Source organism: Octopus sinensis, linkage group LG8 (assembly GCF_006345805.1).
Source record: "Octopus sinensis linkage group LG8, ASM634580v1, whole genome shotgun sequence".
Classification (NCBI taxonomy): domain Eukaryota; kingdom Metazoa; phylum Mollusca; class Cephalopoda; order Octopoda; family Octopodidae; genus Octopus; species Octopus sinensis.
In genome coordinates, this window is record NC_043004.1 from 102,863,730 (window position 1) to 102,886,960 (window position 23,231).

Consider the following 23,231-nt stretch of genomic DNA (forward strand, 5'->3'; position numbering starts at 1 on the left):
ACAATTAGCAATGTTGTTTGGGATTTTGTAATTGCCATTTTGCAAAGATATAGCTTTTATTGGATTGATTATACTATCTTAAATATTTTATCACAAATTTGGCAAAACCATCTCAAAGTAAATGAAAGAAAAAATTAATAAAACCCCATTATGGAAGAGCTATAAATAGACCAGTCTCTTACCATGTTAGTCTTTAGCATGAAAATTACTCTCTCAAATGCAATGCTTAATTATTCACATTGTTTTGAATTAACTATGATGCATAATCTCATAGCTATAAGATTTCAATGGTATGATTGGTTATTTTCAGAATGACATTATAGGATGGGGTGAGTGGCTGGATCTGGCCAGTCTGAGTATATAAAACAGGCACAAAATACGGCCAATTTAAATGCTAAAAGGTTGTTATTAACTGTTCTTCTATGTTAGCACTAGTTAGACAAGAGTGTGTAGTTTTAAGGTCTTTCCTGCAAGACAACTATTTAGAAAATGAAGGGTCATAAAATCAGTTCAAAATAAGATTTACTATAATGAAAAATAATCGCACAAGTTTATGTAAACCTCAAATATAAACCTTATGTAAACCTCAAATAGTTACATTAAAAACTGAGAAATGTGATCAAAATAGTGTAAAGGATATTTACTTGGCATCTGGATAGAGTTCTTTAATCTTGTACAGTTCTGTTTCATTGTCAAATGTCATCAAAGAGACATTATTCTTTGCAGCATATCTTATGAATGATTTTTGCTTGCATGGGTTGGCATAAATAATGTTGTCACTAGATACACCGAGTTTCAAGATTTTCGAGATTTCAGTCTGTAAAAAAAGACAAAAGACTTCATGTTTAATATATCGACAAAGGAACAGCTCTCTTAGCATATATTTCTCGACAGGTTCTTTTAGACCATAATTTACTAACAAAATCACAAGCTTTTGAGTAACTAAACATAGCAAACAATATCTTGATATTCAGTGGCCGTTTCAGTCTTTTCACGCCTCATTGTCACAGTTAAGTAAATGAGGGAGGGTAATTAACCCTTTCGTTACCAACCTGGCTGAAATCGGCACTGGCTCTGTAGTACAAATGTCTTGTTTTCATAAATTTTGAATCTTCCACCAAAACCTAGTAGCAATTTATGTTCCTAACACTAGCTTAATGATAAAGTTATTTAACGAAATTCTTTGTTATATTTAAAGTAATTGAAAGAAACAGAGCATTTCAAAATAAATACAGTAACGAAAGGGTTCAGTGTTGCTACTGTACTAAGGATGGTACTGTGACATAATTCTACAACACATTCAACATACTGACTATGTTGTAAAATAATGAACTGAAAACTGGGTTTCACAGAGAAAAGAAATGGCTGAATGATTGATTCTCTTAGTAATGGTTCTTCAAAGATTTTGATTTTTGTCAAACAAGAAATTTATAGAGTATAAACATGACATTATAAATAGGAATTCTTTAATTCTATGAAATACATGTCGTGAATACAATTTGTATGCAAAAAAAAAAAAAAAACTAAAGATTAAACACGGATGCAGCATTGTAAACATCTAAAACTAAGTCCCACAGTTTTATGTTTACAGCGAGGAATTTATCAAAGAATTGTGTATCATGTGGAGAACAGTGTGCTTACACACTGTAACACGTAAAAATACAAAAGATGATAATTCAAATATCAGCACCCTTATAGTTCCAAATAAACTGTCTTCTTTATCTTAGATCAGCTATGAAATCTTTAATATATACTATTAATTAACAAGTATTCATGATCCAAAAGATTCTATAACATCTTCACGTCCAATTTTCGGGAGTCCTGCTTTCTAACATTGCAAAGACAGGGAATAAATACAGAGCAGTTTTTTTTTTGTTATTGATTGTTCAACTACAAACTCTTCATTGGCAAATCATGTGTTATCACACAGACATCTAACATCTAAATTATTTTGCATGCACTAGGTCTGCACCACAGCAAACATGATTCTGGGTCTGACCCCATGGTACAGCAGCTTGAACAAGTATTTACTTATAATCTTGGGTTGGCCAATATATTGAGTGGAATTTGGTAGACAGAAATTCTGCAAAAGCTTGTCGTGTGTGTGTGTGTGTGCAATTTTTACAGGGAAAAGGTTGACAGTGATTTTTGAAATTTCACCATGAATTGATTTTTTAAGGAAGCCTGTACATGATGAAACTTTGGAGAGAGAGAGAGAGAGAGGGGGAGGGAGAGAGCACCCCAAAAGCCCCCTCAAATGCATGGGGTGACGCTTCAATTAACATTTGATTGTTTTGATGCATGACTTGTGTGTGTGTATATGTCTGTATCTATGTGTGTGTGTTTACCAATGCAGTCAGTTTAAAAAAAAAGTTGTGTTGTGTTAAAATATTATCTTAGCCACTTGATAAAATAAGTACGAGACTGAAATAAGTACTGAGGCTGATATGACCGACTAAAAGTTCTGGAAGGCAGTGCCCTGGCATGGCTGCAGTCCAATGACTGAAACCAGTAAAAGAATAAAAAAAAAAAAAAAATCAAAAAAAAAAAAATCAGTGAAACAACATTGAGAGGGAATTAAAAACAATAAAAAACCCACAATGTCAGAGACAAATTAGAAGGTCAACATCAGATTTTGAAAGCAACTGACACTAAATACAGGTTGACCTCAAAAATCTAATCACAAGACATCCAACAAAGCTAAATATGGAAGCAAAGCAAATGAGCTACTGATCTACTTTAACAAAGTTAATGATGAAATTAATTGGGATAGAGGAGTTGATAAACTTATCTAGTTTAAAGGCAGTGAGTAGTTGAATACAGCCAACACTACTGCGTGACCTTTACACCGTGTTATTTAGTAGAATACTAAACCTGCTACATCATTCAATACTTGATGGAAATATCCAGCCGAAGCTTTAATGAAAACATTGCAATGCTTCTCATTTCGAAAAATGTTAATTTGTAATAGTGAGAGGCAACAATGTGTAATTATACCGTGTAACATTTAGCTGGGTGTGAGAGATGGAGCAGAGAGAAAATATGAAGTGATGGAAAGAGACGATGATGTCGGTGAAAAACTAGAAGGCTTTAAGAGTGCGAGAATGTTAAGACAAACTCACCATACTGGCACAATCAAATCCTGTTCCAAGGCTGACCAAGGTCTTCAGAACCACAGGATCATCATTGCACTTAACAGCTGAAAGTAAACCCAGAGATTATACTGAAGCTTCCTCTATGTTGCAATGGTGGCAATTATTTACACAATAATATGAGGTTAACTGGCTTTTTAAAAACATTAGTCTATAGATTCATCCATTAATGAGTATCTTTAAACTTTTGGTAGAGTTACTTCCATAGTGGTTGGCATTAGGAAGGGCATCCAGCTGTAGAAACACTGCAGGATCAGACTGGAGCCTGGTGCATCCTCCTGGCTTCCCAAACCCCAATCAAACCATCTAGCCCATGCTAGCATGGAAAACTGACGTTAGACGATGATGATGATGAATCCAGGAGTCATTTCTCTAAACAATATATATTTCTTTACTACCCACAAGGGGCTAAACACAGAGGGGACAAACAAGGACAGACAAAGGGATTAAGTCGACTACATCGACCCCAGTGCGTAACTGGTACTTAATTTATCGACCCCGAAAGGATGAAAGGCAAAGTCGACCTCGGCGGAATTTGAACTCGGAACGTAACGACAGACGAAATACGGCTACGAATCTCGCCCGGCGTGCTAACGTTTCTACCAGCTCGCCGCCTTAAACAATATAACCGCAGCAAAATTTGATTCTTGGTTCTTATACAAGAAATAAATAGATCTGTGCCTATATTTTGGACATTTACACAATGTTGGAAGAAGTAGTTTATATCGCCCTTTGTATCATGAACTACTCAACAATGAAGCAGCAGTAGTAGCAGCACCTTTTGTTGAGCTAGGCAGAGAGATGAGACACAGCACAAAGGTTGTAGCAAAATTAGAACACATGACCCTTATACTATCACAAAGACCTTTCTCTGGCAACATAAACAGTTGTAAATATTTTCTAATACAATGAAATACTTGGAAGAATTCATTGTCAATAGATTCTTTACATACAGTACCGAGATAGCATCATCATCATCATCATCATTTGACATCTGTTTTCCATGCTGGTATGGTCTGAACTGGTAAGGCTAGGGGCCACACCAAGTTCCAGTCTATTTTAGCTTGGTTTCTACAGCTGGATGTCCTTCCTAATGTCAACCACTCCACAGAGTATACTGGGTGATTTTTATGCAGCACCAGCACCCACACTAATGCTTTTTACATGGCAGCTTGTTTTTAGGACATGCAATATATTCTCAAGTACTTGTACTTACCATAAAATGGCTTGATTCTTGGTAGTTTGACATTCCAGTTACAATACTTTTCAATAATATCACCAATGTTGCAAATGGTGAAAGCATCTTCACATCCCTGTAGAACAAAATAATTACTGTTAGAACTACAATTTACTTGCTGTTACATAACAAGAGGTGAATTAATTCTATAGAAATGGTAACAGTTAACAAAGGTACTTTACAGTCAGTGGTTTGCAATCTTTTATTATCAGGAGTAATATTTGACCTAATATTAAGTTACTAAATGAAAACACAGTTTTTTTTATTGTGTATCTCATTTTTATTTGAATGTATTTTGAAAAAATATCTGAGAAAAATACTATATCCTGCTTTGTATCTATGATTGTCAATGTAGAGTTTTCATAAAAGTTTTGCAATTTGTAGCTTTCTCGACAAACAGCATGTGAAATAGAGTAGAACTGCACACTCAATAACCAAATAATCTGCTCAATAAGCAAGACAAACAAGTAGGCAAGGATGATAAAAACAGTGGTTCATAATATAACCAACTACCCTAACAACTGCTGTTATGTCACTACATGTAGTAGTGGCTCACAAAGTATAAAACCAAATATGAAAAGCGAAGTTGACCCCCAACAAGATTTGAATTTAAAGTGTAGAGACATCCACTGAGACATCCATTGGTAAGGCATTTTGTCAGCTGATCCATGAATTTTGACATCTACCATTTTGGGTTTTAAGAACAACAAATCAACTATAAAGAACTTACCGTTTTTTTGCGATCTTCTATCAGTTGAGCTACAAGCTCCTTGTGGGAAGGATTGGGAAGCAGTTCTGGGACTACGATGTTCATTTGGCGTCTCATAATTTCGGAGGAATCTTCAAGCGGCATAGAGAGGAGTGATCAAGTAATAATACAAACAATCTGAAAGCAAGATGAAAAAAAATATTAAGATGGAAATACTTGAAGGAAATAGAAAAAAAGAAAGAAATTATTCTGAAATTTGAAAATGAGTAACAAAAAATTGGATTTATTCTTATTCCAATAAAACTGCATCGAAAATATTTCTGTTTGGGACCAGGAAAGTTGCAGTTTTTGTAATTGCTTACCCTCTCTGAAATAAGACACAATGAAAATACTATTCACATATTTGGGATGATGAACTATTTAGCAGGATATATCTCTCTACTCAGACCAATCAGTTTTCTCTTATCAACCTTGCTGTGTCTCACTTTTCAGACCTGTGCTAAATGCTTCATCCAACCTACCATTTTTTTGGGAATCCCACCTTATTTTTCACATTTTGTCTTTAATTCTTTTGTTACTGTATTTATTTTGAGATGCTCTGTAGTTATTTCAATTACTTTAAATATAAAAGAATTTAGTAAAATAACTCAGTTATCATTCAGCTAGTGTTAGGAACATAAATTGTGGCTAAGGTTTGGTGGAAGATTTTAATTCAAAACTCATGTAAACAAGACATTTGTACTCAGAACTGAAGCCAGTTTCAGCCAGGTTGGTAACAAAAGGGTTAAACATCTCATCCAACAGATTTTCAAATTGAATATCTAAACTCTCTTAGTTGCTTCAGAGGTGGGCACTGCCACTAACAAATTATTCCTCTTACTGTGAGCTCTGCACAGTAACAAGTGAAGGTACCTGACCTTTCAAGGTCAACAACTCCAGTTCTGCTGTACCCCTACTCAATATTTGGTTTACCTTACTAAAACAGTAATTGCCTTTCTCACTGGACTAAGTTTCAACTGATATTAGGCAAATTTTCATCAGCTGGACATATAACAACTACTGCACAAGTTCATTAAGGAGACATTTGCAGACAACTGGAAACTTCAAATCCACCCAATCTATGCAAATGTGAAATACAGACAGACATATTTTATATATAATGTCAATGTCTTATTTCAGGATGTGTGTGCATTTTTTTTTTTTTGATAGAGATACGACAGCGAGACAAGAAAGACTAGATCAAAAGAAAAACAAGGTATTCATTTTATTGTTCTACATTGGCGAATAAAATGTTTAGCCTCCATCTAAGCAAAACAAATATATTATACAAGTTTTTTTTTTTGTTTGAAATTAGTTTCTATACTTTTCACCAGTATTTTTAATTGGTTTGACCCCCCAAAGAAAGAGTACTGCATATAGCTTTTGCAAGCTGTCACAAATTGATGAGATTGATGCTGCCTAGGCTCCTCTTGAACAGCTTGCAAGCTGAAATCTGCATTTCCTGGAAAGCATGGAAATTCTAGAGAGGCAAGGACCAGGCATATTAGTAAGTGCAGGGCTTGCAGGAGAGATACAACACAAGAAACCAAAGGAAGAAAAACGTGTGAGTGCCTGAATGAAGGTGATATAAAAATCAGTAAGCTGTGTGGAGAAGTCAATGTATTAAAGCAAGGACACAGCACATCCATAAGCCAGAAGTTGCAGTGTAGTGTCAAGTGCAACTCCATGCCAATCAGCCGTGTGGTTTTTTGTGGGGAGGGAGGATGAAATCAAGAACATAGTGTGGCAGCAGCACCATCCCAGATGTGGGAATAGTATTCCCTTATGGATTTCATTAGAGCTTTGGAATCATTGGTTGTTGAGGAGCTGAAATATTATCAAATACTGAAGAGGAAGGCCAGTAATTGTGATGTAGTTTTTTTTCTATGTTGAGAGTGTGTGCAAATGCCAAGACAAATTTGTAGAAATGGTGAAGACTAGCTTTAGTAGTAACCTTGAGAGTTCTAATTATACGCCGTTCATGTTTAAGGATAGGCTACAATACTGTAATGATTGTGTCCCTGAAGGAGACAAAATTAGCATGATATCATTAGAGAGTGTTTTGAGGTCCCTATAAGGAAGTTGTCAAAACTGAATGTAAATGATGCTTGTTGTAAATGTTAAGCAAAACTGTAAGGTGCTGTAATCAGCATAAGAAATTTAGAGGTGATAGTAAGCTATACTTTGATGGATATAAGACAGAGTAGGGAGAAAAAGAAACATGAGGCATACCAGAGTTGATCAGAATGCAAATGTTTATGTGAGAGAGAGAGAGAAATACATTTCACAAAATTTCTAGCTGGCAGGTAAGAGGGGCTATGTTTCTTGATCAGGGGACACACTGTTGAATGCTTCTTAAGATTAGGATAGATATTTGTAGAGAGAGAGCAAGGTCAGAGGCTAAATTCAGGGCTTGTTTGAAGTAATTGGAAGTGCTTTTCCAATTGGTATGCATGTATCTGTGGTGATGGAGGGGCCTGGTGTACAAGCATGTGCAGTGGGGGAGCTGGATGCAAAGCAGCCAACAGAGGTAGAGCTTTTTCTAAGGAAGGACTACTTAAAAAAACCCCATCATTGTTGAAAAGTACAGGGATGGCAATACCTTTAAATTGGTAGACATTACTTTTGAAAGGAATCAGAAAGAATGGCCGCAGTTCAGAGGCAACACATTTTAGAGCAGTGATACAGAGCAGGTATCTTTTGTATTTGGAGGATAGTTATGTGTAAGTTATGGTAATAGGTAAATGCCATCCTGTTTGTAGGGTAGGTGATTTTCTCCAAGTGTTGTAGGCTGTACTGTTTGTACAAGTAAAGTTTTGAGCAAAATGAACCAACTGAAAGATTGGGTGATCTGATGGGTGCAGATGATGAAAAAGAGACCAAAAGTGTATGCTAAAGATCCACGTAGGAATAAACTAACTGTAAAGTGTTAATTGCAAAAGAATTGGTTACTGCACTAATGAAGTCAATATGAAGTGTGTGAGAGAATCAGCCACAGATGGTTGAAGTGAGATAGATATCATTAATATGAGGAGAGCAACAGTGGTTGAAGGTGTTCAGAAAATGGTTAATGCAGCAGATATATTCAGAAGAGTGGAGGAGTGAGACTGAACCAAAGTAACTGGAAGACTTTGTTACAGCCATCAGAGTGAGACGTCAGAGGCAGAGAGAGCAAAGTCTATATTTGTAGAGAGACCACCATTTGAGTACCAAACTTCTTATTTCTCACCAAGACTTAATTTTTTCATTCTTCGTATCCGAATCCATCTGGACAGCAAAAGAAGAATGAAAGAATTAAGTCTTGGTGAAAAATAAGAAGTTTGGTTTTTGTTAGGTGGTAGAGGGTCTAAATTGAATAAGAGTCCACAGATCTTAGGGAAGAGGGAGAAGGACTGTGTTCCATTTCAGTCAAGATATTTTAAGAGTGTAGCAGGTATTGGTCCACCATGTGGTCATGATACCACATCCTTGCTGAGAGTTTGACTCAAGTGGCTGTAATAGAGAACTGATTAATACGCTCACAGGCCTAAAGATGGTATTATCCAGGAAGCAGAATAGGAGCTTTTACACATTTAACCAACCTTATGCCTCACAGGTAACAAAACCACACAAGAAAGTGCACAAAAATTTACAGGGTTAATTAAAAAGTAGTCATCATCATTGTTTAACGTCCGTTCTCCATGCTAGCATGGGTTGGACGGTTCGACCGGGGATCTGGGAAGCCAGAAGGCTGCACCAGGCTCCAGTCTGATTTGGCAGTGTTTCTACAGCTGGATGCCCTTCCTAACGCCAACCACTCCGTGAGTGTAGTGGGTGCTTTTTACGTGCCAGGCAAGGATGGCAATGGCCACAATCGGATTGGTGCATTTTACGTGCCACCGGCACAGTAGCCAGTCAAGGTGGCGCTGGTATTGGCCACGATTCGGATGGTGCTTTTTACGTGCCACCGGCACGGAAGCCAGTCTAGGCGGCACTGGCAATCAGCCACAACAGTGTCAAAAGAAGCTTGATCAATAAGAGAGTGGGAAGGTGTGTATTGGGAAAGAAATCAGAGATTGAAGAAGTAAATAATAGAGACAGAAAGTGAAAAACGAAGGCTCATATTTGGTGATGTATACCAGCTAAAGATGTAGATGTTATCTCTTACCTCCATTTCTGTCACACACACAACAAGCTTTGGCAGATTCCATCTACCATATTACAATGCAAGGTATTGGTGAAAATGAGGCACTCGTAGAAGACACTTGCCTCATGTGAGGTCCAACGGGACCAAACAAGACAATTACAAAGCAAACTTACAAACATACATTATGCTTGTGAAATTAATGACCAAGGGAGATCATCATCATTTAGCGTCCGCTTTCCATGCTAGCATGGGTTGGACAGTTCAACTGGAGTCTGGGAGGCCAGAAGGCTGCACCAGGCCCAGTCTGATCTGGCAATGCTTCTACGGCTGGATGCCCTTCCTAACGCCAACCACTCCGTGAGTGTAGTGGGTGCTTTTTACATGTCAGACGGGGCTGGCAAACGGCCACGGTCGGATGGTGCGTTTTACGTGCCACCGGCACAGTAGCCAGTCAAGGTGGCGCTGGTATTGGCCACGATTCGGATGGTGCTTTTTACGTGCCACCGGCACGAAGCCAGTCTAGGCGGCACTGGCAATCAGCCACAACAGTGTCAAAAGAAGCTTGATCAATAAGAGAGTGGGAAGGTGTGTATTGGGAAGAAATCAGAGATTGAAGAAGTAAATAATAGAGACAGAAAGTGAAAAACGAAGGCTCATATTGGTGATGTATACCAGCTAAAGATGTAGATGTTATCTCTTACCTCCATTTCTGTCACACACACAACAAGCTTTGGCAGATTCCATCTACCATATTACAATGCAAGGTATTGGTGAAAATGAGGCACTCGTAGAAGACACTTGCCTCATGTGAGGTCCAACGGGACCAAACAAGACAATTACAAAGCAAACTTACAAACATACATTATGCTTGTGAAATTAATGACCAAGGGAGATCATCATCATTTAGCGTCCGCTTTCCATGCTAGCATGGGTTGGACGGTTCAACTGGAGTCTGGGAGGCCAGAAGGCTGCACCAGGCCCAGTCTGATCTGGCAATGCTTCTACGGCTGGATGCCCTTCCTAACGCCAACCACTCCGTGAGTGTAGTGGGTGCTTTTTACATGTCAGACGGGGCTGGCAAACGGCCACGGTCGGATGGTGCGTTTTACGTGCCACCGGCACGGGGGGGCCAGGCGAGGCTGGCAACGGCCACGTTAAATAAAAAGTATACTGATAAGGTGAGAGAAACAAGTCATATGAATAATTCTCAATTAAAGCAATATATTCACAGATAATGTACCCCAAGCTTGAACATAAAGTGTAATCCATACTTCTTCAGAGACTGAAACATTCACTTCAATGAGAAAGCAGTCAAATATATATCCTAGTATCAACTAGATCAGGTGTAGAGAGCCTGCTGGCTTCTAAAGGGCTGGGCTAAGTGCAGCCATCTAAAAGAAGGCCAACGTCTGAGAAAATCCTTATACTGGTCTAAGTCTATTGATTTGATTTTATTTCAAGCCTACCCTTCCAACCAATTGCAAATTTTAGAACACTTATTTATACATTTGTTTACATTAGTAGTTATTTGGTTAAAAATACAATTGTATTTAAAATCTAGAAAACTTAAAGAATTTGTTGGAAAAATGCCATGGATGTGTGTGCTTATTTCAAAATTATTGTTTTTTCATATTTCATTAGAATTTTTATGCATATTTTATAAAATAATAGGTTTAGCACCACAAAAATTTTGAAATGTGAACTTGTCTGATGCAGCCTTCTAACATAAAAATGTTCCCTATCTCTGAACTTGGTAACAATTAATGGTTTCAAATTTTAACACAAGGCCTGCAATTTCAGGAGGAGGAGGGAAGGTCAATTACATCAACCCCTGAAAGGATGAAAGGCCAAGTCAACCTTAGTGGAATCTGAACTCAGAACATAAAGACAGATGAAAAGCCACAAAGCATTTTGCCTGGTGTGCTAACAATTCTGCCAGCTCACCACCTTTGAACTTGGTGATAATTAGTGAAATATATCAAAGAGAGAGGAAGGAAATTGCTAAAGTTTCATATGCAATTCGTTCCACCTCTACTCCAGCACATGCAGAAAATAAAAATCTATTGTCTAAATTTGCAGTGCTTTACATATTGGCATAGGCTGGATGGGTTGTTACGGTCCAAATCCTTGTTTGAACTAACACCCTTTAAGCTCAGATAGGAGATAGCAGCTCTTTTGTCTCTTTTCAAATAAAGAAAACAAAACTTATCCACCAGGAAAAATTAAAGGACTAGTGGCAAACATGTAAGGATATGGTATTTTGTTATGCAACCATAATACACTACAATGTACATTAAATGTTTCTGTAAGTCAATACCGTATTCTAGATGAAGCATGTCAGATATGAAACGTAACAAAATCAGTGCTGACTTTAATTTCTATAGAAAATCTGTAGAGATAACCCGAACAAGTGTTGTAGCAATTATATATACAGAAATGTAGAATGCCTAGTAATGGAAAATAGAGGGACTAAGGGAGGAGTTCTAATAACCAAATGGTTAACATTGACAAAGTACCTTCTTTCTGACTCGGATGAAGAGCTTCTGACATTGATAATGAATTCCTGATTCAGAGAACTGAGTTATCACAAAAACTCATGTATTTTTCAACAGACAACTGTACAACAAACCTTGTGCAATATTAGCAATTACTATGTATAAATAAAATTGCAAAAAATTTCTAGCACTCAAGAAGATGCAGGTTTTAAGATTTATCACCTCCTAGTGTGCTTGGTATTTGCAGAATAAAATCATTTTGGTAGAAAGCTGATTTACAAGTTGAAATGAAGAATAATATATAAAAATTAAAATAACAAGGTAAATGTATGTGAAATTGTGTTTTAAGTATTAAAAAGAATGCTAAATAACACAAAATTTGTCCTAGACAGATCATTAATGTGATGAAAGATGAGAAGAATTTCATATTGTACATGAATTTTTAACCAGTCATGATTGAAAGACAAGAGGAATGACTGATGGCAGTACGTTAAACAGTGTTTAGACTAACTCTTCAGCATTTAAACTTGCCATATACAATGTAAATATTCTACCTTGTTTTATGTTTAAACTGGCCAGATTCAGCCTCTTATGCATTCGCTATAATGTCATTTCGAAAATAAACACTCATCTTGACTGGCTTCCGTGTCGGTGGCACGTAAAAAGCACCATCCGAATCGTGGCCGAAGCCAGTGCCGCCTCGACTGGCTTCCGTGCAGGTGGCACGTAAAATGCACCAATCCAACCGTGGCCGATGCCAGCCTCGCCTGGCACCAGTGCAGGTGGCACGTAAAAAGCACCCACTACACTCACGGAGTGGTTGGCGTTAGGAAGGGCATCCAGCTGTAGAAACATTGCCAGATAAGACCGGAGCCTGGTGCAGCCTTCTGACTTCCCAGATCCCCGGTCGAACCGTCCAACCCATGCTAGCATGGAGAACGGACGTTAAACGATGATGATGATGATCATCATCATCGCAATCTTGAAGTTACAAGACAATACCTGGTCAACTGAATACAATATGAATAAATAAGCATTACATTTGACAGAGTAGTCAACCATATTATTCCTATTTAAACAAAGCCAGCTCATCTGTAGCATATTTCTGGTACCTGCTTCATTAACTCAAGAGTGATAACAGTTAAAGTCAGTTGCAGAGGAATAAGCAGTAGAGTCAAACACAGAATGAGGAGTACTACTAATCAGACACAAACGAAAATGTGTATTCTGATGGGTTCAGATTTGTTGATACAGTATCTTTATGGTCAGATGCTTTTTCTGTTGCCAAACTTCATGTATTCCCAAGCAATCTAATATTTTCCCCTAGTATGGACTGCAAACAAACACCACTGATTATGTGATGGTGAAATTTGTTTCTTATTAGAGTGCAATGTTAAGACAAGGAGACTCAGTCTCTGTCTTCGAAATTCACTATAATCATTAGTAAATAATTTAGTGGGTGTACTTAGGAATGGGATGCTACCAAGATTGTCCCAATCCTAGATTTGCTAAAGTAAAATTCTGGCGACATTCTAAACTTGAAAGAAAATTCGCTATTAGGTAAGGTATCCGAACAGTACTATAATCACATAGGCAAACATCTATACAATTACCTGAAACAACTAGCATGGAGGAAGGAGTGTAAATTTGTAAAGAATACAAACTTATATTCATTTATCATGGAATATTACTAAATAGTATTTATTGTTGTAGAAACTGTTGCAGTAGAATTAAACTCTTCCTTTGGGAATATATTAATATATATTCAGGCGCAGGAGTGGCTGTGTGGTAAGTAGCTTGTTTACCAACCACGTGGTTCCGGTTCAGTCCCACTGCGTGGCACCGTGGCACCTGAGGCTACTATAGCCTCAGGCCGACCAAAGCCTTGTGAGTGGATTGGGTAGACGGAAACTGAAAGAAGCCCATCGTATATATGTATATATATGCGTGTGTGTGTTTGTCCCCCTAGCATTGCTTGACAACCGATGCTGGTGTGTTTATGTCCCCGTTACTTAGCGGTTCGGCAAAAGAGACCGATAGAATAAGTACCGGGCTTACAAAAGAATAAGTCCCGGGGTCGAGTTGCTCGATTAAAGGCGGTGCTCCAGCATGGCCACAGTCAAATGACTGAAACAAGTAAAAGAGTTAAGAGATTCAAGGATATAGACATATATATGTAAACACATTACACGTACATAAATACATGCTTCACTACAAATAAGTGTGTATATTTACAAGACTATAAAAGAAGTGTCTTTAAATGTATAAAAACATTGAATGAAGGACTCAATACATGTGCCAAGTCTATATTGATAGCAACTTCAAACAATTTTGTGTGTGTGTGTGTGTAGACATATACACACAACTTTTATGCCTGCTCTCTCTGTTGGCAAGAGTCGGATGAATCATCACAATATGAGTCAGTTCTTATACAACATTACTGCCTTTCCACACTGATCATGCCTCATTCCAGTTTTCTGTTTTGGCATTATTTCTACAGAAAGGGTGTCCTTCATAACATCAACCATTTCAAAGGGTGCTGGATGCACTTTATCATGGCACTGTACAGATGTCAAGTCTTCGAACAAATTTAAGAATCTTCTCTGCATTATCTCACTTTACAGAATATATTGAGTCCATCTTGTCATGGAACTATTATTATTATTATTATTATTATTATTATTATCAAGGCAGCAAACTGGCAGAATCGTTGGTACACCAGGCAAAATACTTAATAATATTTCATCTGTCTTTTTTTTTTTTCTGAGTTCAAATTCTGCGGAGGTCGACTTTACCTTTCATCCTTTCAGGGTCAATATAACAACTACCAGCGGAACACTGGGGTTGATGTAATTGACTTAACCCCTCCCGTAAAATTTCAAGCCTTGTGCCTTTAGTAGAAAGGATTATTATCATCATCATCAAGTGTGCTTTGTGCTCTGCAGTGTCTTCATTCAGTCAAAGCAACATGACCGTGACCATGACAGAGAGAGTGAATAGAGGGTGGGGAATGAGGAGGGAAATTGTGGTTTAAAACAATGATAGAGGTGAGAGCATTGGAAAAGATACAAAATTGCAGTGAGAGTATGATGGAGAGAGAGAGAGTTCAGTGGATGAGAAGGTAAGCTGGTTAGTGAAGGAGAGATTAGCAACAGATAAAAGTGTACCAGAGAGCTTAAAAAGAGAAATAAGCCCAAATGTAATAAGGAGAGGAGCAGCAGATGGTGGCTTAACAGAGATATACTAAATATATAGCTCAAAATGTAGACATAAATATCAAGTCACCATCACTACATCATCATCGTTTAACGTCCGTTTTCCGCGCTAGCACGGGTTGGACGGTTCGACTGGGGTCTGGGAAGCCAAGAGGCTGCACCAGGCTCCAGTCTGATCTGGCAGTGTTTCTATAGCTGGATGCCCTTTCTAACGCCAACCACTCTGCGAGTGTAGTGGGTGCTTTTTACGTGCCAGGGGAGTCTGGCATCGGCCACGATCGGTTGGTGCTTTTAACGTGCCACCGGCACGGAAGCCAGTCGAGGTGGCACTGGCATCGGCCACGATTCGGATGGTGCTTTTTATGTGCCACCGGCACGGAAGCCAGTCGAGGCGGCTCTGGCATCGGCCATGATTCGGATGGTGCTTTTTATGTGCCACCGGCACAGAAGCCAGTCGAGGTGGCGCTAGCATCGGCCACGTTCAGATGGTGCTTTTTATGTGCCACCGGCACAGGTATCACAACTACTATTTCCATTGATATTTATTTCGATGTTCATGTACTTGACTCAATAGGTCTCCTCAAGCACAGCGGGATGTTCTGGTATCCAAGGTAGTTTGAATGGGCAGGGGCTATCATAATGCTTACTATACCATCCTTGCATGGATGGGTGAGGGCCCTTCCTAGCAATGCATGCTATCAACCATTAGTCCTTTGTCAGCTTTATGAGAATCACTCTCCTAATATCAATCTTCAATGTATCTCATGTCTTTCTAGGTCTCCCTTTTTCCACAGGTTCCATCCACGTCAAGTCATCTTTCATATGTACCACATGCCCATACCAATGTGCTCTTCCCTCTTGCACACTATATCTCTCTTTTTAACCATTTTGCCCCAGTTTCTTTGTGCTACATGGTTCATGTAATCTAAAATTACAGAACAGAACATTGCTCACTACTTTTCTTTCTAGTCTTTGTAAATCCTCTGCATTCAAGCCCCACATTTCACAACTGTTCAGTTTTTCTAGTTTACACTCAAGCACAATACAATTTGCTTTTTAATCAGAGAAAAATCGCCTTTTGTTTTGTTTTGTTTGTGTGTTTATGTCATTTTTATTTTTACATCCATTTTTTTTTTCCATACAGGTTTGAATTTGACAAGTTATTGAGAGAGTATTCTACAACTCTTTCAGTAACCAACATTCATTTTGCAAGGTATTTTTATTCCACTATCTTCACGTATAATAAAACCATCCACAAGGCATATTGGTTATGAAAAAATGTAAATGATGTAACCACGTCTGTGTCACACACAGACACACACATAGCTGGCTTCTGTATAATTTCTATCAACCAAATTGATTTAGTTTTGACAGGTGGGGTAGGGGTGAAGGTAGTTGAAAAATGCTTATCACATGACTTATGTTAAATATTTATTTTTATTTTTCATTAGAGGTTATTTCAACATCTGCAACTCTTGTCTGTGTATGTATAGGAGTGATGCATATGTGGAAGTGATGTGTGTGACTGTGTAGAAGTAGTTAAGACAACAAACTGGTGGAGTTGTTAGAACAATGAATAGCATATCCTGCAGTGTTTGTTCTGGTTATCTGCATGCTGGAGTTCAAATTCAATCTAAGTTAGCTGTGCTTTCTATGCTTTTTGGGGTTGATAATATAAAGTATCTCAGTATCTCAGCAGATTGCATTGGTCTTTGCTCATCTCATGGGAAACATTAGTCACAGGATGAATGGGTCTACCACTAGAAACATTATCTAGGAGACCTAGGCTTTGAGAAAAACTTTCCAAGCACAATCCAGTCTCATGAGATACAGTCTGTGCACGTATGAGTGTGTGTGTGTATATATATATAGGGAGAATTCACACAAAAACCCCCCACAAAAAACAAAAGACGAAGACAGGTAGTGTAGACAACAAACAGATGTATTAGTTTAACGCTTGGGAAGTGAAAAAGTCTTTAATGTTTCGAGCCTATGCTCTTCCACAGAAAGGAACAGAGAGAGAAAAAAAAAGAATGTGTAGTGGCCAGCGATCTATCATGGCAAATGCCAGACAGAGAGATAAAAAGCAGAAAGTACAAAAAAGTTCAAAGTTCAAATGTTGTGGTGTATTGGAGCGATACGATGGACGTTAAAAGATGGTGAGATATATACATACATATAAAAATTTGTTGATTGTGACCAAGTTCCACCCGAGGGTTTATACAACTGTGCGAGTGTGTATCTGCCTGTGTAGGAGTGTCTACATTTATTGCTATGTATATCAGTTAATGTGCGCAGTATGTATATGTGTACAGATGTATCTGTATATATACATAAATACTTATATGACTTTACAGTAGACTGAGGCTCAATTAAATAGATCAGAGTTCAATACATTACATAGAGTATATATATTGAGTTATTAAGTTGAAGATCTCATTTGAAATTTTGGCTGGTATGCTTAGACCAAATCATTGCCTTTTATTTGCATATATAAAAACACAGACAGACATACATAAATTGTTTGGTGTGGAGGTAGAGGTATACATGCACACATACACATAAATCTATATGCTTTAGTTAAGTGAGAGATTCAATGATCTCATTCATTTTGCAATAATCTCATTAAGATCATCATCATCATCATCATCGTTTAGCGTCCGCTTTCCATGCTAGCATGGGTTGGACGGTTCTACTGGGGTCTGTGAAGCCAGAAGGCTTCATCAGGCCCAGTCAAATCTGGCAGTGTTTCTACGGCTGGATGCCCTTCCTAACGCCAACCACTCCGTGAGTGTAGTGGGTGCTTTTTACGTGCCACCCGCACTGGTGCCAGACAGAGCTGGCAAACGGCCACGAACGGATGGTGCTTTTTATGTGCCACCGGCACGAGGGCCAGGCGAGGCTGGCAACGGACACGAAACAGGGCGGTGCTGGCAACGGTCGTGAAATGGAAAGTTCTCTTACATGCCACCGGCACTGGTAACACATCTGCAATTTCCATTGATCGATTTCGATTCTGATCGTCACTTGCCTCAACGGGTCTTCACAAGCAGAGTTTTGACATGCCACCAGCACTGGTAGCACATCCGCAATTTCCATTGATCGATTTCGATTCTGATCCTCACTTGCCTCATCACGTCTTCACAAGTAGAGTTTTGTGTCCCAAGAAGGGAAGGTATGCATACGTAGGCTGGCTCCATCCCATGTAGAAGGCCACGGGTTATGGACTCACTTGTCCTGCCGGGTCTTCTCGCGCACAGCACACTTCCAGAGGTCTCGGTCTCTAGTCATTTCCTCAGTGAGACCTAAAGTTCGAAGGTCGTGCTTCACCACCTCGTCCCAGGTTTTCCTGGGTCTGCCTCTTCCACAGGTTCCCTCAGGTTCCCTAAAGATCTATTTACAAATGTGAAAACATGGTTTCGTTACAAGTATGAAGAAAACGAGGTAGAAAAATTATAAATGATGAAATGAAAAGTCTGAAAACCCTTGATTTACTAATAAAACATCTCAAACAACAAATGTGTAATATAGCATCTTACCTGGCCAATAGGAACACCTGCACTCAGCCGATGCTAGCTGGGATCCCACGGTGGCTCTGCGTTGAAGTTGAATTTCCGCTTGAAACGGCAGAAGCCTTCGGGATTTTCTATGTAATAAAGACCAGAACAGCCGCCCTGAAAAAAGACAAGAAAATACATTAAAATGGGAACTGGCCCAAAGAATTATCCCACATCACGTCTGTTTTTAAAGTACAAAACTTGCAGTTTTAAAAATGATTATAGGAAATTAAAACCTGCTGTAGTTTAATGTTATAAATTATGTTCCATAGTTGCTTTTATATCATTTCCAAAAGTAATTGAAGTATATAGACAGCGAATTTCATTAGAAACACAGTCATGAATTGCCAAAGGTTAAAGTCAGAATCATTTATAATCTGTCAGTATATCAAATTTGACCATTACTCCTTACTTGTTTCAGTCATTTGACTGCGGCCATGCTGGAGCACCGCCTTTATAGTTGAGCAAATCGAGACCAGAGCTTATTCTATCGGTCTCTTTTGCCGAACTACTAGGTTACAGGGACGTAAACACACCGGCATTGGTTGTCAAGCGATCCTGGGAGGACAAACAGACACACAAACATATATGTATATATATACACATATACGATGGGCTTCTTACAGTTTCCATCAACCAAATCCACTCTCAAGGCTTTGGCCGGCCTGAGGCCTATAGTAGAAGACACTTGCCCAAGGTGCCATGCAGTGGGATTAAACCCAGGACCATGTGGTTGGTAAGCAAGCTACTTATCATACAGCCACTCCTGCGCCTATTCATGGGTACATATATATATATATATATATATATATATATATATATGAAAAATAGAAAGAAAAAAATTCTTGTAATCAAGATGCAGGTAAATAAAAATGCTAAAAATATAAATATACATGAAAAAGCTTCCATCAGTTTAAACTAATGTCAAAATATCAACCATTTTAGTTGCTGTGATCAAAAATTTTATTTTATATATATATACACTCCAATTATATAAACATGATGTTATGACAGAATTTAGGAAAACAGACAGAGCAATATTCTAAACTGTAAGTAGCCAGAAAGACACGGAAAAACTGATATAATGTTAAAAGGTAGAGAGGACAGTGAAGTTATTTATTTTACTAGTTGAGTCAATGTTAAACACTGCATAGCTTTTAAAGCAGCTGTAAACTCTGCAAGCAACTCTTAATTAGACAAGTATTATTCAGTTATGTAGATATACTTATCTTTATGTTTAACAATCATAAATGATACATTAGGGTAAATAGAAAAGCAAAAGAAACCCACATTTTATATTTACGTTTTATCTTATAGAATCACACCACCATCATCAATTAATAAGCCCGTTGGTCGTACTGTTTAGTTTCAATGACGTAAAGTATAAAGTAGTTAACAGATACCAGCCATCAGTACATTTTGGTGTCCGTAGCAGTATAATATGGTAAAATGTTTTATTGAATTATACTGCCATACTAAGTTTTAAAAAACTAACTATTCTTTTATTCTTTCTTTCTTTTACTTGTTTCAGCCATTTGACTGCGGCCATGCTGGAGCACCGCCTTTAGTCGAGCAACTCGACCCCGGGACTTATTCTTTGTAAGCCCAGTACTTATTCTATCGTCTCTTTTGCCAAACCGCTAAGTGACGGGGACATAAACACACCAGCATCAGTTGTCAAGCAATGCTAGGGGGACAAACACAGACGCACACATATACGACGGGCTTCTTTCAGTTTCTGTCTACCAAATCCACTCACAAGGCTTTGGTCGGCACGAGGCTATAGTAGAAGACATTTGCCCAAGGTGCCACGCAGTGGGACTGAACCCGGAACCATGTGGTTGGTAAGCAAGCTACTTACCACACAGCCACTCCTACAAACTAGTTTGTAAACACAGTAGACAAAGGATCTGTAGTGTCTTACTCAGAAAATAAACGTCACATTTGTTTCGAACCTAAAACACTATATACTAAATTTGTTTGTAAGGTGACACTAGTTATACTAAGGCATCAACATGAAACATCACGAAGATAAACAGACAAAATAATTCCTTGAACTCGAAAAAATGTGTATACCTATGGAATTAGCAGCCAAGGCTTTTGATCACACATAGGTTTGTTCAATCTAAACACATACATTCATTATTTTAATTAAACTCAAACTTCTCAGCTCAAGGAGTAAATAGGAAGGACAGTCAAATCAGCCCTGCGTAAAAATGCAGTTCTTTTGCTTGAACAGCAAAATTAAGTAACGATATGTATGCCACTGAAGATATAACTAATGGAATGGTCATTTTTGTAAAATATTTCGAATTAATAACTATAATCAACTTCTCATCCTATAAGCTATATATTATTTTCCGCCCCAATTAGTCATGGAGGGAAGAGCAGTGCTCTTGACTGTTAATTGTTCAAGGACTCCCAAGATTGGTAGAAAGAAAGGAGGAAGTTATCTTCAGACTGGAGACATGGCTTGAATTATTGCAACTGAATGGCCTCTGCCAACAGTACTACAGAGCACTGGATTGAACAACCACAAGGTGGGTGAAATAGTAAAACTGTGATGAGAAATACATGAAATATTTTTGAAAATACAAATCTATTTTTCACATAATACAATGTAAAGTATGAACATTTATAGGACAAGAACTCATTAATTAATAGCTTAAAGAGCTGCGAAAGAAATAAAATGAGTAAAAGTTCTTAGGTGAAACCTTAACCATGCAATCTTTCTGAAATATTGAAAGTTAGATTTGATGAGGGTCCCTTGTACCAACTTTAATGCATTTAGTGTTCTACCTAAACAAGTTATGGGCAGTAGTATCATCATTTGACATCTGCATTCCATGCTGGCATGGGTTAGACACTTTGACAGGAGTTGGCAAGCCAGTGGACAGTGCAAAGCTCTTTTGTCTATTTTGGCATGGTTTCTATGGCTGGATGCCATTCCTAAGGCTAACCATTTCATAATGTACTGGGTGCTTTTTACATGGCACCAGTACCACTGGAGTCACAAAGTAACTTGCAAGACAAAGACTCACATGACAAGGAGTGGGAGTAGTATTGAGGGAGGAGGTGGCTTTGTGCCAGTTGATCAGAGGTTTAAGTATAAAAGAGCAATAGAGATGGGTGTCTTGCTTTAGATGAAAACACATGGCTACCCCAGTTGGAAGTGAAAGGAAGATGGCAGTGGAGGAGAGTGTTGGACATACTTTCAAGGTACAGTGGAGATGAAGGTAAGTGAAGTGGTACAAGGGATTGGACAGGATGAATGGGCAGGAGGATGCTTCAATAGAGTGTGAAGAAAGATGGTTAGAGATGGGGCAGAATTGAGATGTATAGGAGTGGCTCAGAAAGGGTACTGACAGTCATAGGTATAAGGTGCAGCAGAAGGGGGAGAGAGAACAATGAATGAAGACACAGAAAGGGGATGATGCATGTGTGTGTGTGTGTGTGTGTATAATAGTGAAATAGGTTGGATGCTTTGACAGGATCTGATAAACCACAGGGTTGCACAGAACTCTAGTGTCAACTTTAGCATGCATTGTATGTGTATGCATGCGTGGGTGTATATATATGTACACACACATACATAGATGTTTAAGCTATAAAACCATTATATTTTTTACTGGAAAACTACCAAGTAGAATGAAGTAAGCAATAGTTTAATATCATTAAAATGTATTGCTAATATTTTACTTGGTGTGACTAGCTATTACAGTTACCATAGCAACTTAAACCAATAGTGCTTCTTTGTTGAAATTGGAAACTAGAGAGAATTAGGAGAAAAGCAGGATTCCCAGTTTCTACTAAGACAAACAAAGGATGATGTGTGAGTATATATATATATATATATATGAAGTGAACAGAAGGAAGAGATTGCACATATCAAAAATGATCAGAGAGAATTCTAAGACAACGAGGGAAAATAAAAGTACTAGAATTTATTTAATTAAATTAAAACTCTTCAAAGTGTTGCTCTACCATGGCTGCAGTCTAACAGGTAAAAAAATGCGAGATTTGGCCTTGATTGTTTTTTTGCGTGTGTGTGTAATAATACATTTAGGACCACATCATTCAATATACAGTTTCGTTTTTGAGATGGCAGGATATAATTAAGATTTGACTGATCTTTCTAGCAGATCAAGCAAACTCGTAAGCTCTTGCTTTGGTTAGTTTTGGCTACAAGCTATGTAAAATTTTAATAGAATAGAACTATCTTGTAGATTGTGAATTACATTTCAGTTGCACATGGTTACCTCTTCTTAACTACTAAGTCTAACTTAATAAAATAAATGACTGAGGTTATAATTAGAGATACTATCTGAAAGAAAAAAGAATTTCATTGTGAAAAATCTAATCAGAAATACTATGCTGTGAGTGGAGGGGGAGAAGACTTCACTGTTGTTGATATTAATCCATCTAAGAATTTAGAACAAGTATTATTAATGAGTCAGTTATAGACACTATTTTACAGAAATAAAGAAAATTCATCCAAAATAATTCTATTTGATGTTTAGAAAAAACAATATTCATTTCTTACAATGTATATATAAAAACAAAATGGTTGATTGAGAGAAATAAAAGCTACATAACTCACAATAGGAATCTATTGTAAGCTATGTATCTTAATTAACAATCCACTACCACCATGGTGAACACCATAGGGAAAGAGGTAAGCTTCCAGCAAACTGAAACCAT

The 23,231-nt window shown here is 37.9% G+C and overlaps 1 protein-coding gene across 3 annotated transcripts in view; it reads right to left on the reverse strand.

The window, feature by feature from the left end:
* LOC115214899 (ornithine decarboxylase) overlaps positions 1-23,231 on the reverse strand; it is a 46,218-nt gene that overhangs the window by 10,409 nt on the left and 12,578 nt on the right. For all 3 annotated transcript variants that reach the window (XM_036505633.1, XM_036505632.1, XM_029783936.2), the window contains 5 exons: positions 18,513-18,647; positions 5,120-5,275; positions 4,369-4,465; positions 3,123-3,199; positions 645-817 (listed from right to left, as the gene is read on the reverse strand). In XM_036505633.1, the coding sequence (XP_036361526.1) occupies positions 645-817; positions 3,123-3,199; positions 4,369-4,465; positions 5,120-5,242 (470 nt within the window). In that variant the 5' untranslated portion in view covers positions 5,243-5,275; positions 18,513-18,647. The remainder of the gene's footprint in view (positions 1-644; positions 818-3,122; positions 3,200-4,368; positions 4,466-5,119; positions 5,276-18,512; positions 18,648-23,231) is intronic.